General features: G+C 40.4%; 1 protein-coding gene across 1 annotated transcript; it reads right to left on the reverse strand.

Annotated features, from left to right (window-relative positions):
- Positions 1–5956: 5956 nt before the first annotated feature.
- LOC149683477 (uncharacterized protein F54H12.2-like) lies at positions 5957–7722 on the reverse strand. Its single transcript, XM_089871286.1, has 4 exons — positions 7565–7722; positions 7338–7519; positions 6589–7239; positions 5957–6402 (listed from the first exon to the last, which is right to left on the reverse strand). The coding sequence occupies exons 1-4, from the start codon at positions 7720–7722 to the stop codon at positions 5957–5959; spliced, it is 1437 nt and encodes a 478-aa protein (XP_089727412.1).
- Positions 7723–17022: the final 9300 nt, after the last annotated feature.

Raw genomic sequence — 17022 nt, forward strand, 5'->3', positions numbered from 1 at the left:
GTTCGGTGGCCAGGCTTAGAAAAATTAACTGAAGGAATGTTCACGTTCCTGTGCGACAAGGAGAGAATTTGCACCGATGTCCCAAAGATCATTATCACCTTGGCACCTTAAATAATGCCATGGTAACGTGTACATGGTAAAATCAGTTTATACTAATAATTGTTGACTCATTTTCGAAGAGGATAGAAACAGACGTTATGAGGAACGCTGCATCGTCAACTGTTATAAATTGCCTGCAACAGCACATGACGGTTAAACCTAATGCCAAATTCGTCACTAATAACGGAACTTGCTCCACAAACAAGGAATTCAAGAATATCGTGATCGAAAATAGGATCGAGTAAATCACGATAATACCTTACCTGTAAAAAACTACATTCGAAATTGAAGGTTTTTGCGTTCAATACCGTGCCACTGTTGTGGTACGCATTGTCAATAAAATATTAACGCATAAAGTGGTATTTAATTGTACACGTTAACGATATGTTAATATTTGAATGCTAATATTGACATTCAAAATTTCACGCTAAGGAAGCGTGTAGATTAAGTCATTTTGCTATTTAAATATGATTGCACTAGAGTTTAAAGTTTAAACGAGGGCGATTTTGATGGCCTTACAACACTCTTTACGTTAGAGAGAACCATCACCAAACAAGTTTAGTTTACTATGTAATTAATCAGTCAGTTAAGCAAGTAATTAAGTTTAGCTATAGCCTCCTTTTTCTTATCATTTTCGTAATTTGTGTGTCCCTGTGTTCATGGAAAAATTCGACGTCCTAGCCTAGTTTCCGAAAACGAAAATCGACTGAAGAATTAATGGTAAAGAAAAACTGGCAAAATATAATGTTTTTGGACGTCTAAATATAACAAAAATAACTTGTTTAATTATATTATTAAAATTTTGATTAAACCAGTGCTTTTACTTCGTGATTAAATAAGAGGTAAACCTGAAATTGTTTTAACAATACACCTGAAAAACTCCTGTGTGTGCCAGGAAACTCCCATGAGCGCCCAAAAATCTCTCATTTGAACAGAACAAAGCTCCTGTGTCAAGGCACTTAACGCTCTCGTTAAAAAGCCAAAAATGCTCTCATTTGAACACCAATAACACTAACGTTTGAACACCTAAAAGGCTCTAGTTTGAATACTAATACAATCCTATTAGAACGCCAAAACGACCATGACTGAACGTTTCATTTGAGAAGGCGATTATTTAAAATTGAATGGTATAAAGATGTATTTTTGAATGGTAAATATAAGTTGTTCAAAAATGAATTCTAGCGTTAAGTTTTGATGGATATGACGGTAGTTTGTTCAAAATTGTATGTTCATGGTTAGTTTTGAACGCATAAAACAATCCTTGTTCAAATTGAATGTTTCTGATTAAATCTCAATTCGTCAATAGAGGCTGCTAAAAATTGAACGGTCGCCAATCTTTTTGAATGCTTAAACCACGCTCATTGAGTGCATCTAACAGATTGGCAGAAAGGTATGTGAGGACAGTCAAGACGATAATACAGAGAATAGCTGGCGGCTCTTCGGAAGAAACGGAATTGATTGGAAGTACTGTGGTGAAATATAATGAAGGAGAAACAGGATTTCGTCCTTGCCAACAACAAACAAGCCATATTACTTGACTAAGGACGAGATATCCAAAACTATACAAAAAGTATAGAAGCAAGGTAGAACGGAAGGGGGCCGAGTTGGAGACAATGTACTCCGAAGACGAAAAAAAATTAAGTTCGAAATTAAATGCCAAATGGAATGATACGCCGACATAGGAATCAAATCGGGGACAAATTCAAAAATAGCAATAGACTCCTAAGTCACCGCAATCCAGCACCCATTGAACCGTGACAAGAAAGGTCGGAGACCTCAACATCGAAAACGGGGAGAGCAAACAACAAAATAATCTTTTTGGGCACACGCAACCGGAAACGATATCTACACCATTGGCCAATCCTTCAGCAGTGACGTCAAGAAACAAGAACCCCCAGCGATGACTATTTCCACGCCTGGTTAACGGATATGCTCAGCACCAACGAGTACTTACGACACATAAATCACTACCCAACGTACAAGCCCCTTTTTACGAAGGAGCAACAGAGAAAAAAACCAGCTGAAAGACTAGGACTATAAAAAATAGGGGAGTATTTTAGGAGCGTGCTGGCCATTTTCTGTGTATAAAAAGATAACCAATCGATAAGAGGGGTTTAAAAATGTACACTCAAATAACGAAGCCGGCATTCAGTGTTGCGCGGCCAATTGATAATGATCATGTAACCCGATTACTTGTAATCAGAGAGAATAGTAAGCCTCGATACCCGCGGGCAGCGCAGGGGGGGATGAATTTTTTTCCCCCATGGTTTATACCCGCGAAGGGGGGGGGACGAATTTTTGCCCCCATGCCTCCATCCCCGGAGGGGGGTTGGTGTGTCTCCCCCTCACCTCCTCCACCTGAAGGGTGGAGGTTGTTCTTGAGTGTATGCTCTCTCTTTGCGCTAAGTCCCCTTTTTTTTTTATTCTGACTTTCACTTTCTCTTTACCCAGCCCGATACCCGCAAGAGCGCTGTGAAGGCTGGAGAGTTTTTTTTCTCTCTCTCTCTCTCTTGGTTCCCTGACTTTCACCGTCTCTTTCCCTTTGACCGTCTCTTTATTTTTACGCTTGCGAATGTACTAGCCTAGCGGCGCGAGAGCGCTGTGAAGGAGAGTTTTTTTTTCCTCTCTCTTTTTTTCCTCTTCACCGTTACGCGTGCAAAGCGGGGGAATGCGTGTACAACCATAGCGGCTCGCGTTTTCTCTCCGAATAGCACTGAAATGTTATAGGAATAAATCTCTCGGGTTCCTCTTCTCCGTTACGCGTGCAAAGCGGGGGAATGCCTGTACAAGCCTAGGAATTTCTATCCCAACGTTTTTTTAATTTTACACGGAATTTTAATTCCGGTAATATTTTTTTTAAAGCGGGGCATTTTTTTTTTTTTTACTTTTGCAATATGTATAAATCAAGAGGCGTTAAATATTTTATCCATGTTTTATTTTTTTTACATAAAGTATTTTTTCTAGTAAAGTATTAATATTACGGATGCGTTCATTAAAATGCAATTTATCGATATAATAATAGTTAAAACGATCCTCGTAAGGTATTTTATATATTACGGTAAAAGGGCAAAAAGTAACCTTTTTTTTCACCATTGTAAGAGTCTTTTAAATTCGTCTTTTCTTGATAAGACAGATATAGTCATCTTTTTCCGAAGTAACGTCTACTTCGATAGGCACATTGAGCGTCCGTTTTCCAAGAATGAAGGGGCAGTCAGGGTACAATTGTCTATGTTTATCGCGTACCGATTCCGAGGTTGTCCATACTTGAAGAGTCCCGTGGCAAAAGAAACATCTGAAGGTATGGTCCGTGTGGACTAGCGTTTGTTGCCCGAAAATGTATGGACAGTCTGGGTACAATTGTCTATGTTTATCGTTTACCGATTCCGAGTTTGTCCATACTTGAAGAGTACCATGGCAAAAGAAACATCTGAAGGTATCTCTACGGCCTAAATAAAACCCGTCTCGCGCTAGTTCGCCTGCATCAACGTAAAGCGACGGCCACGATTGGAAAGTTTTTAAACGGGCTTCTTCCGAATTCATGTCGTGTTCAACATCTCGCGGTTCTTGGGGTCGCTGAAAATTTCTTGGACGTAGGTATCCAAAATTGCCTTTTGAATGACAGACTTTGGAATGCGAAACTCCATATAATCAGAGCGGGCGGTGGGTGGTACGTCGTGACCCTTGTCGTCTTCGATCGGTACGTTGTTTGTTGGAAGTCCGCGGATGAAGGGACAACTAGGAAAATGACGTTTGTGTTCTTCGTGCTCAGAATCCCGAATTTTCCAATCGTTTAATATACCGTGACAAAAATAACACTCTACGGTATCGTGACCATACGTATATAAATAAAAAAATCCGTCTCTAGCTAGATCTCGGGGGTTTGTATACGGACCCTTCCAGCGATGGAAACTTTCACGTCTTTTCGCCTCGGTGTTCATACTAGTTATGAAACCCAACGTTCTTTTCCGTTTGCTTATATAATTCAACATGTACAACACCCCCCTAGCGGCTAAAATAATAATTCATGCCCAGACCCGTTCGCCTTCCCCCCACACCCCTAAACTTTAACTAGAACCAAACTCAAAATATATCAAGAGCCGACCCCCATGCCACCAAACTAAACCTATAACTAGAACTGCCACCCCCCTCTCTCCCCAAAACTAAACTCTAACTAGAACTCCCCCTCTCTCTCTACCCCCAGGCTAAACTCTAACTACCAAACTAAACCTATAACTAGAACTGCCACCCCCCTCTCTCCCCAAAACTAAACTCTAACTAGAACTCCCCCTCTCTCTCTACCCCCAAGCTAAACTCTAACTAGAACAAATCTTTGCCCAGACTTGTCAGCCAGCCCCGCAGACGTTCTTTGTATACAAAGTTGTTTACGACATTCGAACCAAATGGATCCCCCCAAGATTAAAGATAATTCGTGCCCAGACCCGTTCGCCATCCCTGCTATGAACCTCTCACCCCCCCTTTACAAATGTTGTTTACGTCACTCGTCTGCAAATAACACGACCAGACATGTTCTCCCCCCTTCAGAGAATCTGTTTTCAAGCTGTAATATGTGTATGTTGAAAAAATAAAATCATTTTTAAAGGAAAAAATACATTTATTCATTTTTTTTACATGTAAATATCATTAAGGATATCTAGATTGCACGAAATATTAATTTCGGCTTTGTTAGAGTGCGCCCATAAGGCGTAAATTAAAGCCTTGTCAAAGGCGCAAGCCGTTCGGTGCTCACCGACGGGGTGAGGGTACAAGCACCGTACGGGAAGAGAAATGATGTCCGCGGTCGTGGCTTTCGGACACTTGAAGTCGTTCAAGTCGTGAACCGTTCTGTTGAGACGGTCAGAGAGAAAGGTGACTTTTTCGTCACCCTTTGAAAAGATTAGGTCGACCCCCTGTAGACCGGCGGCGAGGCAATCGTCGAGTTTGGCGTATGAGGTTAAGCCGGCATTCCAGTCCAATCGGTGCAGATTACGCGAAACCCACTGGTTTTGCCGTTGTTTTGAAATCGAGACGTGTGATTTATTGTACGGCGGCGCGAATGTCCAGGAAACGGTAGCCGGCTTGGCCTCGATGGTTGTTATGGCCAATTCTTTCACGATAATGTCCGTGCTGCCATCACTACGAGTGCGTCCGTTCAGGTATTCTAATTCAATAACGGCGGACTTCATAATAATAACTAGCAGCGAGTCTGTGGGTGACTGTTTAAAACCGAGCCGGGAGTAGATATGAATCCTCTAACGACCGTAGGGCTTCTTTTATAGAGATTGGTTGACGTCATAACACCAACCGAGTCGGGATTGGATACGAGAATTCACGGGGTGTGTGTTTCTCTTATAGAGGCTGGAACGGCTGACGTCATAACACGGTCTAATACCGAGTCGGGATTGGGTAAGAGAATTCAGTGGGAGGGCGTGGTTCTCTTATAGAGGTTGGAAATGATGACGTCATTCATCCACGGATCCCTCTTAAATTTCTTGAAAAACATGTTTGTGCTTCTTCTCCTCGTTCTGTGCATAATGTATACAACGCAGTATATACCGCAAGCGGAACTGTCTGGGGGCTGCAAAGCCCTCCTATTATAGTTTATTTTCGTAGAATTTTCTCTCATAAATGTTTTAATATCTTCTGTCAAGGGACCCAAACCCAAATAAATCAAAATAATAACATTGTTTATTCCCATCGATATAGAGACAAATCCAATGACTACCGTTTCCTTTGTGATTATCTAGATTTATAACAATGGAAGCCGGGTATCGAAGGATATATTTGGGTAGAACATCGCGCGGGTATACGCCCATGAAACCGCGGGTGTATCTCAAAACCCTTCTTATGGTTGAAGCGTTCATGGCGAATCTACAACGACTGTTCTATTATGATCTATGTGCATTAAACTTTGAAATTCTGAATAAACGATCAAACTCAGCGTTTCGGGTACTGGTTCTTCGAACCCGAGTTCAAGTCGCAATTGTCCTTGTCGTATAGGGTTGTAATGATTTATATCTGACGCGGTACCATCTTGAGTCAAATCAAAACAGTAAAGCGTATAACCTTTGGGATACTCCTTCATAGATATTTCGTTACCATCGTCTTTGTAATGAGTACCAGATCCGGTAAACAGAGAATAATATGATCTAGTGTAAAGACCCTTTTTGAAATTTGGTCGCAAAGGCTTAGCTAGTACTTGTTCCGAGCCGATAATCGGATTAATATAATTCACGTTAAAGTTTTGGAAGTCGAAAGGGTTCCAACTCAATTTGCCGTTATACGAGTTATGAGTTACTAAACCCGCTGTTAATCTGTTTGGTAAAACCCCTAAATATACGTTATCTATAGTAGTTTTTTGAATATTTGCCGAAATGGTAAAAACTTTCACTTCTGTCCTAGTGAATGGATATTTTGCCGTGGCTTTAGTCCAAGCCGATTCCAAAGCTAGCATTACTCGAGGGGCTACTCGCACTTTACGAATATATAAACCTGCTTCGAGTATTTCGTGTTTGTACCATACGCCACCGGGGGGAGGAGCTCCGAGCAAAACAAAGCCTGGTTTATTTCGGGTCATCCTGACTCTAAGACTAACGCCATTGGGTATGAATTTTGAAACGTTAAACATATCAGCGTGTAGGGCTCCGTACATTTCAATCTGTTTCGAACCCTTTGCTAGCTCTTTCCTAACAAGATGCCCCTGGTTTTCAGTTGCAGAAGCCATTTTCCCAGCCGTGTCTTTATGCCATAAAGAAGAAGTTAAATGAGATTTTTTCGCGTCTCCTCCATAGTTTAGCAATGTTTCTAGATAGGCTTTGAAGGCGTAGTTTCCGGTTGAAGATGAAATAGGCGTATCATTGGCGGTTACTTCTACCGTATCCCAGAGCGAATGTAAAAAATTGTTGACGGGCGCTACGTTATCTGTGTCATCGATATCGGTACCGTCCGTATGTACTATTTTAGCTCGAACATAAAGCATAGTTAGAGAGGCGTCAATATATTCTTCACCATTTCCAGGAACGTAAAATTCAATCTGAGAGTCTCCATCCAAAACCGAAATAGGTCGATAGCAAACATATTTGGCCGATTCTACCGATGTTTGAATCGGGACAGATTCGAAAAAGTCCAGCTCAGATATTGTCGCTTGAAACATGTTTAGGAGAATATATCGTGTCGTCTTGACCTGTAGGGTATACGGCGGCGAACTGGCTTTATTTTCCTGGTAGCTGCTCGTTTTATACCTTTTTTACTTTGAGCCCGTTTTCGTTTCAAGGGTTTTTTACGTCTGCGACGTTTCCCCCCTCCCCCATGCTGTGTTCTAATATCATCTAAAGTTTCCGTTACTCTTTTCTTAGCGGCCTCTTTAATATCCTTGCCCGATACTACGTCACTGAAAATTTTGGTCCCTGTACTAACGGCTTTTCTGCCGAGAAATTTGGCACCGCTTGTAAGCAAAGGCCTAACAAACCTTGCTAAGCCTTGGAAGAACGATCCTATCCCATGTCCTTTCAAATTAGGGTTAGTCCCTATATAATAACTTCCGGTTCCGGTTCCGGTTCCCGCTTGATTATTGTAATATTGTTTGTAGCAACATTGTCTCCGTTCTAAGACGTCTGGCTTAGGCATCGCAAGTGTAGTTTAACCGTTAAGCTCCCGTATTCAAATGGCGCCGGTTCCCCTAAACTATTCCTTATATTAACTTCGATGATATCAAAGTAATTTTTACCAACGGGTACGTAATGAGGATTGGTAAAGGTTTGAAATATTTGAGACCCGTATGGTTTCTTGGCATCAACCGAAACGATCCGTAGTAAAGGAACCGAGTGGTCGCCTACAATCTGATCGCTAGCGATATTTAAATAGATAAATAACTGGTCCGGAACGTGGTAATTCAAATTAGAGGGTCTTTCGCTACGACCGATACATTCGCTAGCTTCATCGTATCCGAGAATTTCGGCAATGGGTTTTTCGAATTTTAAATAAGGTTTCAATAATCTTTCAGGTTGGTTTATAGTAATGTGCCCGGTTACGTTATCGTAAATCAGCCGCGTTGATGGGCCATTTTTGTCAAACGAATTATTTATGACGTTTATTAAATGTTCTATAGACTTGTAAAACCCCGGGGGAACGTCGGGCGCAACTATGGTCTCCCGCCTAGCGTCTTTACTTTTTCTCTCTCTTTTCTTTCCATCGACTACCTCCCCTACTGTATATTTGCTCCCGTATCTGGAAACGTTATGAAAACTAACATCACGTTCTTCCTTAGGCCTTGGCACGTTGTAAAAAGTAGACGTATACATTATATCTACTAGAGACACTTCCCATTTTCCATTTAAATGAATAGGGTTAGGTAGCTTGGTACAGTAATGCGCCCTGGTATTATCGGGAAATAACGAGCCGTTGACGTTACTTGGTAGGGTTAGGTAAAACGATTGATTCGACATCTTCTCCACGAACCCAAGAGGTTTGGGTTTTCGGGTAACCTTCCCAAGATACTAATAACTCCAATTTTCCGCGCCTTTTTCGCCGCTTTATAATTTTTTCAATGTTGAACCTTTCAGGTTTAACCGTTTTCTGAACCTCTTCGCGATAGAACACGCAACTTATAGGGTTTCCTTCCAGATCCTTTAACTTGTAAATCACTGGATCACGGGCAGTTCCGATAAAATCAACTTGGAAAACTTCGGTGGAGTAATTGGCTTCGTAACCCTTTTCAAAAACCATTTTTACTTTGCTAACCCTAACGTAATCACCCACTTTTATTCGGGGAGGAGGGCGTTTTTTCTGTCCTTTGTTTTCAGTCCCGTAAATATTTCTATACACTTCTAATATATTGGTTGGCTTAACGTTATTCGGCGTCATCTTAATAGTACTATGCCAAGCGCCGTTATACGCCGACACTATATCTCGTAGGTGGTCGATATACCTTCTAGTATGGAGATGGGTAAACAGTTTAAACATACGAGACTTTAGCGTTCTATTCACTCTTTCTACAATGGGGGCGTGGTGGACGTCATTCTCGGTTGTAAAGAATTTAACCCCCTTTTCTTTGAGAAATTTTCTGACCGAGGAATTCAAAAATTCCTTCCCTTTATCCGTTTCTATTCTAATCGGTATTTGGTCTTTGAATATAAGAGCTAAGGCTCTAACAACTTCTTTTCCCGTCTTACGTAGTAAAGGCACGACCCATAGTTTTCTACTAAAACAATCTATACACGTCAATAGAAACGTGTAGTTATCATTATCTTTGGCCAAGGATCGCATGTCAACCACGTCTATTTGGTACAAATCACCGATATTGTGAACTATAATTTGTCGTCTCTTAAACTTTTTACGAGCCGTTTTATGCAAAGTATACGGGGTGGAACTTTCCAAAAACGAAATTACTTCCGCTTTCGATATACCATCATCTTTAACAGCTCGATGTAAAGCGTCTATTCCTGAAAACGAAGCGGGGTTAGAAGGATCATAGTATATGGTTTTTAATTTTTCGGTGTTGTTGGGTTGAAGCTCAGCCATTTTGGTATTATAGAAGAAGAAGATTTCCTTTTCGTAACGTAACGAGCCCCACTTGAATTTTCTTTATTGTAATTTCTTAGCCGTCTCTTTAAGGGCGTTCTTTTTGGCGGGGAAGTGAGATGAAGGAGAGGAGGAGGGGGAAGGATGGGGACTGGTTCGGGAGAGACGGCGTTTTTTGGTCCTTCAATTTCTTTTACAATGCTATGAAAATCGCTCCAGCCTTCGGGTATTTCTTTAAGGGGGGTAATGTAATGGTATACTAACTGCGCTATATCAGAATTTTTGATCTCTCGTCCGTTTACAAAGACTCTTCCTTCTTTCGACCACCTTAAGGTCTCGCCAAGCGATTGCAACTGAGTAAAAACCTTCTTTGCTCTCCCCTTATATTTGAGGGGGAACATGTCAATCCATTTTTCGGTCGGATCCGGCACGATTTCTCGAGAAACGTTATTGTACCTTTGGACTAGCTGTTGGTACATAATCCATTTGGAGCGATCGTCTAACGATTTGTTGTTTAAAACCGTTTGCATCTCCCTATTCAATTCTTGCATAACATCTGTCTTTAGAGTATCAGCGTGTTGAATAGCGGGTTGAGACGGTATTTGCCGTTCATTCAAGGGTACCAAGGTCATTTTATGGTACATTACGAACTAAAAGCTCCGATAACCGAGGAAAGAAGCGGTACGAGTAAAGAAAAAAGACCTTCTCCCTTTTGGTTCGATAAAATAGCCCTTTTCTTTTTCCAAGCTATTCTTTTACTAGCTATTTTGCGTAGGTTATTCTTATACCTGTATAGCCTACTTCTTTGACCCAAATTCAATTTCACGTTTCCGTGTAGCGTATTTAAAACTAATTCTGATATAGCGTCTATTAAACCTTTATCCGCGGATCTTATAAAGGCGTGTCTAGGTCCTTTTTTAAGTTTACTCAAGAGGGCGAGAACGTCTCGCTGTGATGTAATCGCACGGCGTTTCATAATTCAAATGAATGCTCGTGTATGATACGAGTCTTATTTATCTCTTTTTGGGCACGTACACTACCATGATCTCATCGGGAAATATGTTTGTTCTAACCCTATAATCTTCGGGACAGTTTTGCTTAAAATCTAATAGCAAATACGAATGAGGTTGTTCAGTAGCGTCCATGTAACTCTCCATTAAAAATTTCGGGTTACGCGGGTACATTTGTCTAGCTAGATAATTTATTTGCAATTTATCTCTAACCTGCTTGAACAGTATCAAATAATTTGTGTTTAAACTTATGTCCCTAGCATCGCTGGATTTATGATAAAGATTTTGAGTTAAATATAGCACGCTTAAATTACGATGATGACTAAACTTGGTAAAAATTGAACCGATCAAACCTGATTTGTTCTGATCCATTAAATCGTCTATTACTAGAAGACAATTTCGAGAGCCGTCGTACTCGTTCATATCCGGCAAACCTTCCTTAAAGACAACCAAACCTTTCAACCTGTCGTAAAATGGTTGATATTCTGAATAATAGAAAATAATTTCAGCGATATTGGGTTCAAACATTTCCCGATGATTTTTAATGATTCTTTCGCAAAGAAACGTCTTTCCAGCCCCACTCGGTCCATTTACCGTTATGGTACACGGATGATAAAAGGGAATCATTGTTCTCCGAGCTCTCGAGCTTAAATAAATTAAACTTTAAGTGGCCAAACGTTAATATAGGGGTCGCGCGCGTCTTCTTCTTCTTCTTCTTCTTCTTCTTCTTCTTCGTGTCGCGGAAATGATCGCGTCGTGCATAGCAAGGAAACGCGCCGCGTGTCGCGTATGACAGGGAAGCGCGTATGACAGGGAAGCGCGTATGACAGGAAGCGCGGGAAAAAAAGGAACAAAATCAGTTTAAAATTTTTTTATTTTAAATATACAATATACACTTTTAAATAAATAAATTAATAAATTAGTCAATAAATTAATAAATTAGTTTTAAATTAATAAATTAGTTTTAAATTAATAAATTAGTTTTAAATTAATAAATTAGTTTTAAATTAGTTTTAAATTAATAAATTAGTTTTAAATTAATAAATAAATAAATCAATAAATTAGTTAATAAATTAAGTTGGGTTCTGGTAGCCATAGGGGACTGTTTTGAAATTGTCTAGTATACGGATTTTATCGACCGTGGCTCTATAAACTTTGTGAGTGTCTATAGAGACAAGCGTGTGATTGGGAAGCCTCGAAATGTGTCTCGGAATTGGAACAGTTATGGGCAAAAGGGGTTTGTCTAAATCAACGCCTAGTAATCCTTTTAAAGTTTCGTGATTGACTAGTTTCTCGTTAGAGACATTAAGACGAAACCCTTTGACTTTGGTTGTATTGAACCTTTTGCCAGAGTCTGGATCTGTTACCCAATAACTATAGTTTTTGCATCCTCCACTGACAAAGGTATCAATGTAGGCGTTTTTACCATAACCTTCCAATTCGTTGGTCATTTCACCCAGAAAGTTACCAGTTTCTATTAGCGGTATTCCCAGGGGGGACATGTACACAAGAGAATCTGTATCGTAGTAAAAGCATTTATCCCCGACAATTTCCAGATATTCTAATAAACAAAGACGGGCCATGGCCGTTGTATAGCAGGCTATAGAGACGTTGGTATGCTTCAAAACAACGTCGGCCTCAGTCGTAGGAACCCATTTGACTAGCAGCGTTTCTTCATTTATGGTTAAAACGCTTTTTACTTCAACATCCGGGTTACTTAAGAGTTCGTAAAGTCTGCGGGGTTCTTTGATAATTTCCGTTTTGGTTGGTTTCACTCTTTCCCCGAATTTACCCCAAAGACTATTCAAGGCAAGTTTTGCTACGCTACGCAACCCTTCGTTTCTTTTAATCTTGACTGGGTCTAAAAGTACCCCCTCTCTAATTTTAAAATTTTTAATATAATTGTCACGTTCCTCGGGGGTAACGCAATTCGAGGGGTAGCCACTAGCCGTCTGCTTATGAAGAAGGAACGAATCAACGTATTTTTGAAACAAGCCGGCCTCGCCAGTTTCAGGGTTATATTGTCGCACCTTGTATTTCCAGGCCTCTATCTTTTTTAGGATAACATAACCCCGATTTACAGCGGCACGAAGTTCATCAATCACCCAAGTGCCGATTAGTTTTCGCTCTTCGTCGGAATGGCGACAGTCTCCTTGGAAACGTTTCAAGGCACACTCCCGGCAAAGAGTGAAAACTAATTTATTGTTTAACCTTGTGGGCAAAACAGGGTGAAAGAGGCCAATTGGCGGCAAAACTTCGCATTTCAGAAATCCATCGAATGTGAAAATGTCGGGAATATTATCCAGTAAAATTTCGGGGTGCCCGACTGGCAGCTTCTTTCTCTTGTTGACGAAAGGATAGAGACTAGTTACGTCAACGTAATGCATTTTCTCGCTGCCGGATACTTTATGGTATAGTTTAAGTACCGACGTTCTTCCACCAAAAAAGGCATCGCGAGGATTTAAAGGTTCGCGTACTTTTTCTTTAATGTTTTCTGCTTCCAGAAAAACACCAATAGCCGGATTATCGGTTTTATCTTTAGTCCAATCACATTCCCACTTCGTTATTACTTTAAAACCCGCTTTCTCGATTCGTTCCTTCTTTTTTAAAGTTCTGACGTACAAGGTGTTCAAGGTTTGACCAGGATCACCTTGCAAAGATTGGTTACGGTTGCCTTTGTAGCATTTGGGGCAACCATGGAAATAACACCCGTTAAACTCTAGAACATCTTTATCACAAAGGCCGTCCACTTTCATTTTCAAAACTTTGGCTTCAGAGCCGTTAAACGCAGACTGTATATTTACGCCGTTTTCGTGAGCATACCAGGATAACCATTCTATAGCCACAAGTGACTGATTATCAATCATTCTATAGAGGTTATGAGGAATAATGCCTATAGAATCTTTATCCATAAAGTGTCTCCTGTATACCCAGCTACACAAACCGGCTATAGTACACGCGACCTGGAAAGGTTCCACCTGGGCAATGTCCAAGAAAATTTTTCTAAAAGCTAGACAACCTAACTTTAATATCACAACATCCTTGATGCAATAAAACTTTAATTCCTCCAGAAAATTAATAATAATAATAATAATAATCTAAGCTTTGCCTATGAAGGGATATCCACACTAAGCCTGTGGCTTGTTTACAGGTGGGTCCCTTTACAATGCATAGAGGGGTGGTGGCTAGCCCCTATGCCACAGCTAACCGACAGCGCCCTATACTAACTATTACCGTTAACCTCTGCAAGTTTTGATGGAAAGGAGAAACCGGGTTAGACCGCGGAGGAAAACTCCTTTAACAAGCGGGGAGAGAACTTGCAAACTCTACGCAGAAGGATTTGTTCCCAGATTTTCACCCGGTGCCACAGTCCGGGATCGAACCCGGGATCCTCTTGCTGCGAGGCGAAAGCGCTAACCGCTACGCCACCCCACTAAGCCTTTTTTCTCCTCAATTTGTTTATCGTACCACTCCATAAACTCTTTGAGATTTTTGGAGGTTAAATTTTCCGACCCGTAAGCTTCTGGAGGAGGCATTTGGTTTTCTAAGACATAATTTGTTGCTAATTGATTATTAAGGTCGAAGACGTGATCTTTAACCACGTTAAATAAAAAATGAGGGAAATAACCCTTTGCCGCATCTTCTAAGCCGAAAGTGGCGGCGAATTTAGAGAGTGGTACGGAGATAAAATTGAAAGAGTCAAGGAAATTTAAATTAAAGACAGTTAAATTTATAATTTTAGTGCCGTTAATTATGCAGTTAGGTTTAAATTCTTCGCCTAGAGCCATAATCTCTCGCAATAGAAACTGATTATCGTATCCGCTAGCATTATGAGCCAATAAAGTTACCTTCTTGACAGAGGCTAATGTTCTTAGAAAAGCTAAAAAATTTGAAACAGGGTTTGCTCCTTCAAAAACTCTCTGCCTCGGACCTAGTGACCCACATTTCCCGCAGACGAAACCAGCCTCGGGCACATCGATACAACTTTCGCATACCATCTCTGATACGCAAAGGAGAGGCTGGTGGACTAACGCCCCTTTTTTTTCCTCAGATTCTAATATCTGAATCGCTTCAAAATCATAAAAAATATAAAGCAAATCAGGGACAACTTTCTGTTTCTTAGCTTGGCGAACTTTAGGAGGTTCTTCTTTAATTACCTGAACGTAACAATAGTGTGGACTGGGAGTGTATCTACTGCACACAGAACAATAGGTCTCACAGCACGTATGGGGCTGATTTTTACGCTTAAATAAATTTATTTGCGTGAAACATTGTTTGCAATGAAATAGTTGCGCGCAAATACTCTTCCCGTCTACACCATCTTGTTTATGATAATTAAAACATTCATCTCCTTTGAAAACCTTGAGACATTTGTCACACGCTCGGTCAGCACCCGTACAAGTTTGATCTCGTAAACAATTGTAACAATAAAGATTGCAACTATGATCTCTCTTGTTTCTAAATCCTACCAGACAATTTTCACAGTAATGGTCCATCCCGAACAAAGGTCTTAAAGACGTGACGACGTTGTAATGTCTATTTTGATTAATTAATATCAAACGAGGCCTATTGTCGTCATTGTCGATTTCCCCCAAAATCAACTCGGGCAAATTATTTTTAAAAATATATATTAATATATTATATTGCGCTAATTCGGCTTTAAATTTTTGTATAGATTCTACTTTACCGCAGTCTTTCGGGTTAACTTTAGCTTTGCGGCAAAGCTCTATAGCGGCATCTCGTTGAGAGGCCGTATCGCCTCTATCCACTCGTGTGTACGAAATCGACTTAAATTTGTTTTTAAGCGCGATATTAGTCGGGTTTTTCTTATGTTCCGAATGCGCAATTGCCACGGAAATCGCTCTCGCTAGACACAGATTATCATTGTTCACTATCCTGATAATTCCTCGAGAGTCACGAGAAAAGATATCAAAGGACCGCACTCCTTTGGGAGCAGCACGGCCAAACCCTTCTACCGGGATTCTCACCACGTGAAATTTTAAGACGATGGGTCCCAAAAAGAATCTTTCAAACTCATCATCGTATAAAACTGACTCTATCTCATCTAAAACAGATTTAGAGTCCAATTGGTCAGCTCTACGAAATGAGAGTGATATCTCGCCCCTGTTTGGCAAGCTTAAACTTTCGGCCGTTATCTGAATCATATCAGATGGAGCTAACCTATTAAGAACGGCCTGGACAATCTTGGCTAAGCCTTCAACCAAATTATTAGTTATTCTTACGGTGATTTCGAGACCCGTTAGGTTAAATCTAGGGTACATTTGCACTCTTTGATCCGTAATTTCACAGTGAGGTAGAGAATCTATTGGCGTCATAACTGCCCCCCTCGCTCCGCCTCCAGATTGGTCAGGGAAATTACTAAGACCCGAAAAATCTATAGAGGCGAAATCGTTTTGAGAGGCGAAACCCAGCTCTGGATTATTGTTTAAAAAGTCGCGAGCTATACGATCGTTCAGGGAAGATTCAAATTCCCGCACAATTGATTCTTCCTTTTCGAAAATGTTAAAAGCTTTAATCATGTTTTCATCTTGCTCATCAACGAGTAGATTTTCAGCTTGCATTTCGTCTATATCGCGTTGACCTATGTCAAACGCCCTTTTTTCGAAACGAGCCATATATTGCTCACTACACGTTAAAGGCAGATTATTAAAGAATGTTTCCAACTCTTTAATGTCGCGGCATTGTTCAGGCTCACGCGGTACGCTTAACATATATTTAAATATGTCTGTAAATGTTTCAAGAATAGCGTATCCTCTATTTGACAAAAATGGCGGTAATATTTCCCCGACTGTAGCTGGGTTAAGTTTGAGTACTGTACATAAATCAAAGAAAAAAGCGTAGATTTTCTCAATGGGCCAAGGTCGCGAAACAACCAACGACTCGATCTCTAATAAAATAGATTCTTGAGCGTCTATATCGCGTTGATTTATTTCTAACGCTCTTTGTTCGAAACGGGCCCTATATAGATCACGATACGCTAAAGGCACATTATTATAGAGTGTGTCCAACTCTTCCGCGTTGCGGCATTGTTCGGGTTCACGCGGTACGCTTAACATATATTTAAATATGTCTGTAAATGTTTCAAGAATAGCGTATCCTCTATTAGACAAACAAGGCGGTAAAATTTCCCCGACTGTAGCTGGGTTAAGTTTGAGAAATGTACATAAATTAAAGAAAAAAGCGTAAATTTTCTTAATTGGCCATGGTCGTAACGCGGCCAATTCCTCGATCTCGAATAAAATAGATTCTTGATCCATCTTTACGCGTTTTTATAGTAAAAAAAAAAACTTACGTTAAATGCTATCCCCATGAAAAACAAAAAAGAATATAAAAATACGTTACCTTTCAAATCAAGACGTGTCCGGGCAGGTTTTGT

This window comes from Phalangium opilio, unplaced genomic scaffold (assembly GCF_054372755.1).
Source record: "Phalangium opilio isolate 3A_F unplaced genomic scaffold, DU_Popi_V2 ptg000037l_1, whole genome shotgun sequence".
NCBI lineage: Eukaryota > Metazoa > Arthropoda > Arachnida > Opiliones > Phalangiidae > Phalangium > Phalangium opilio.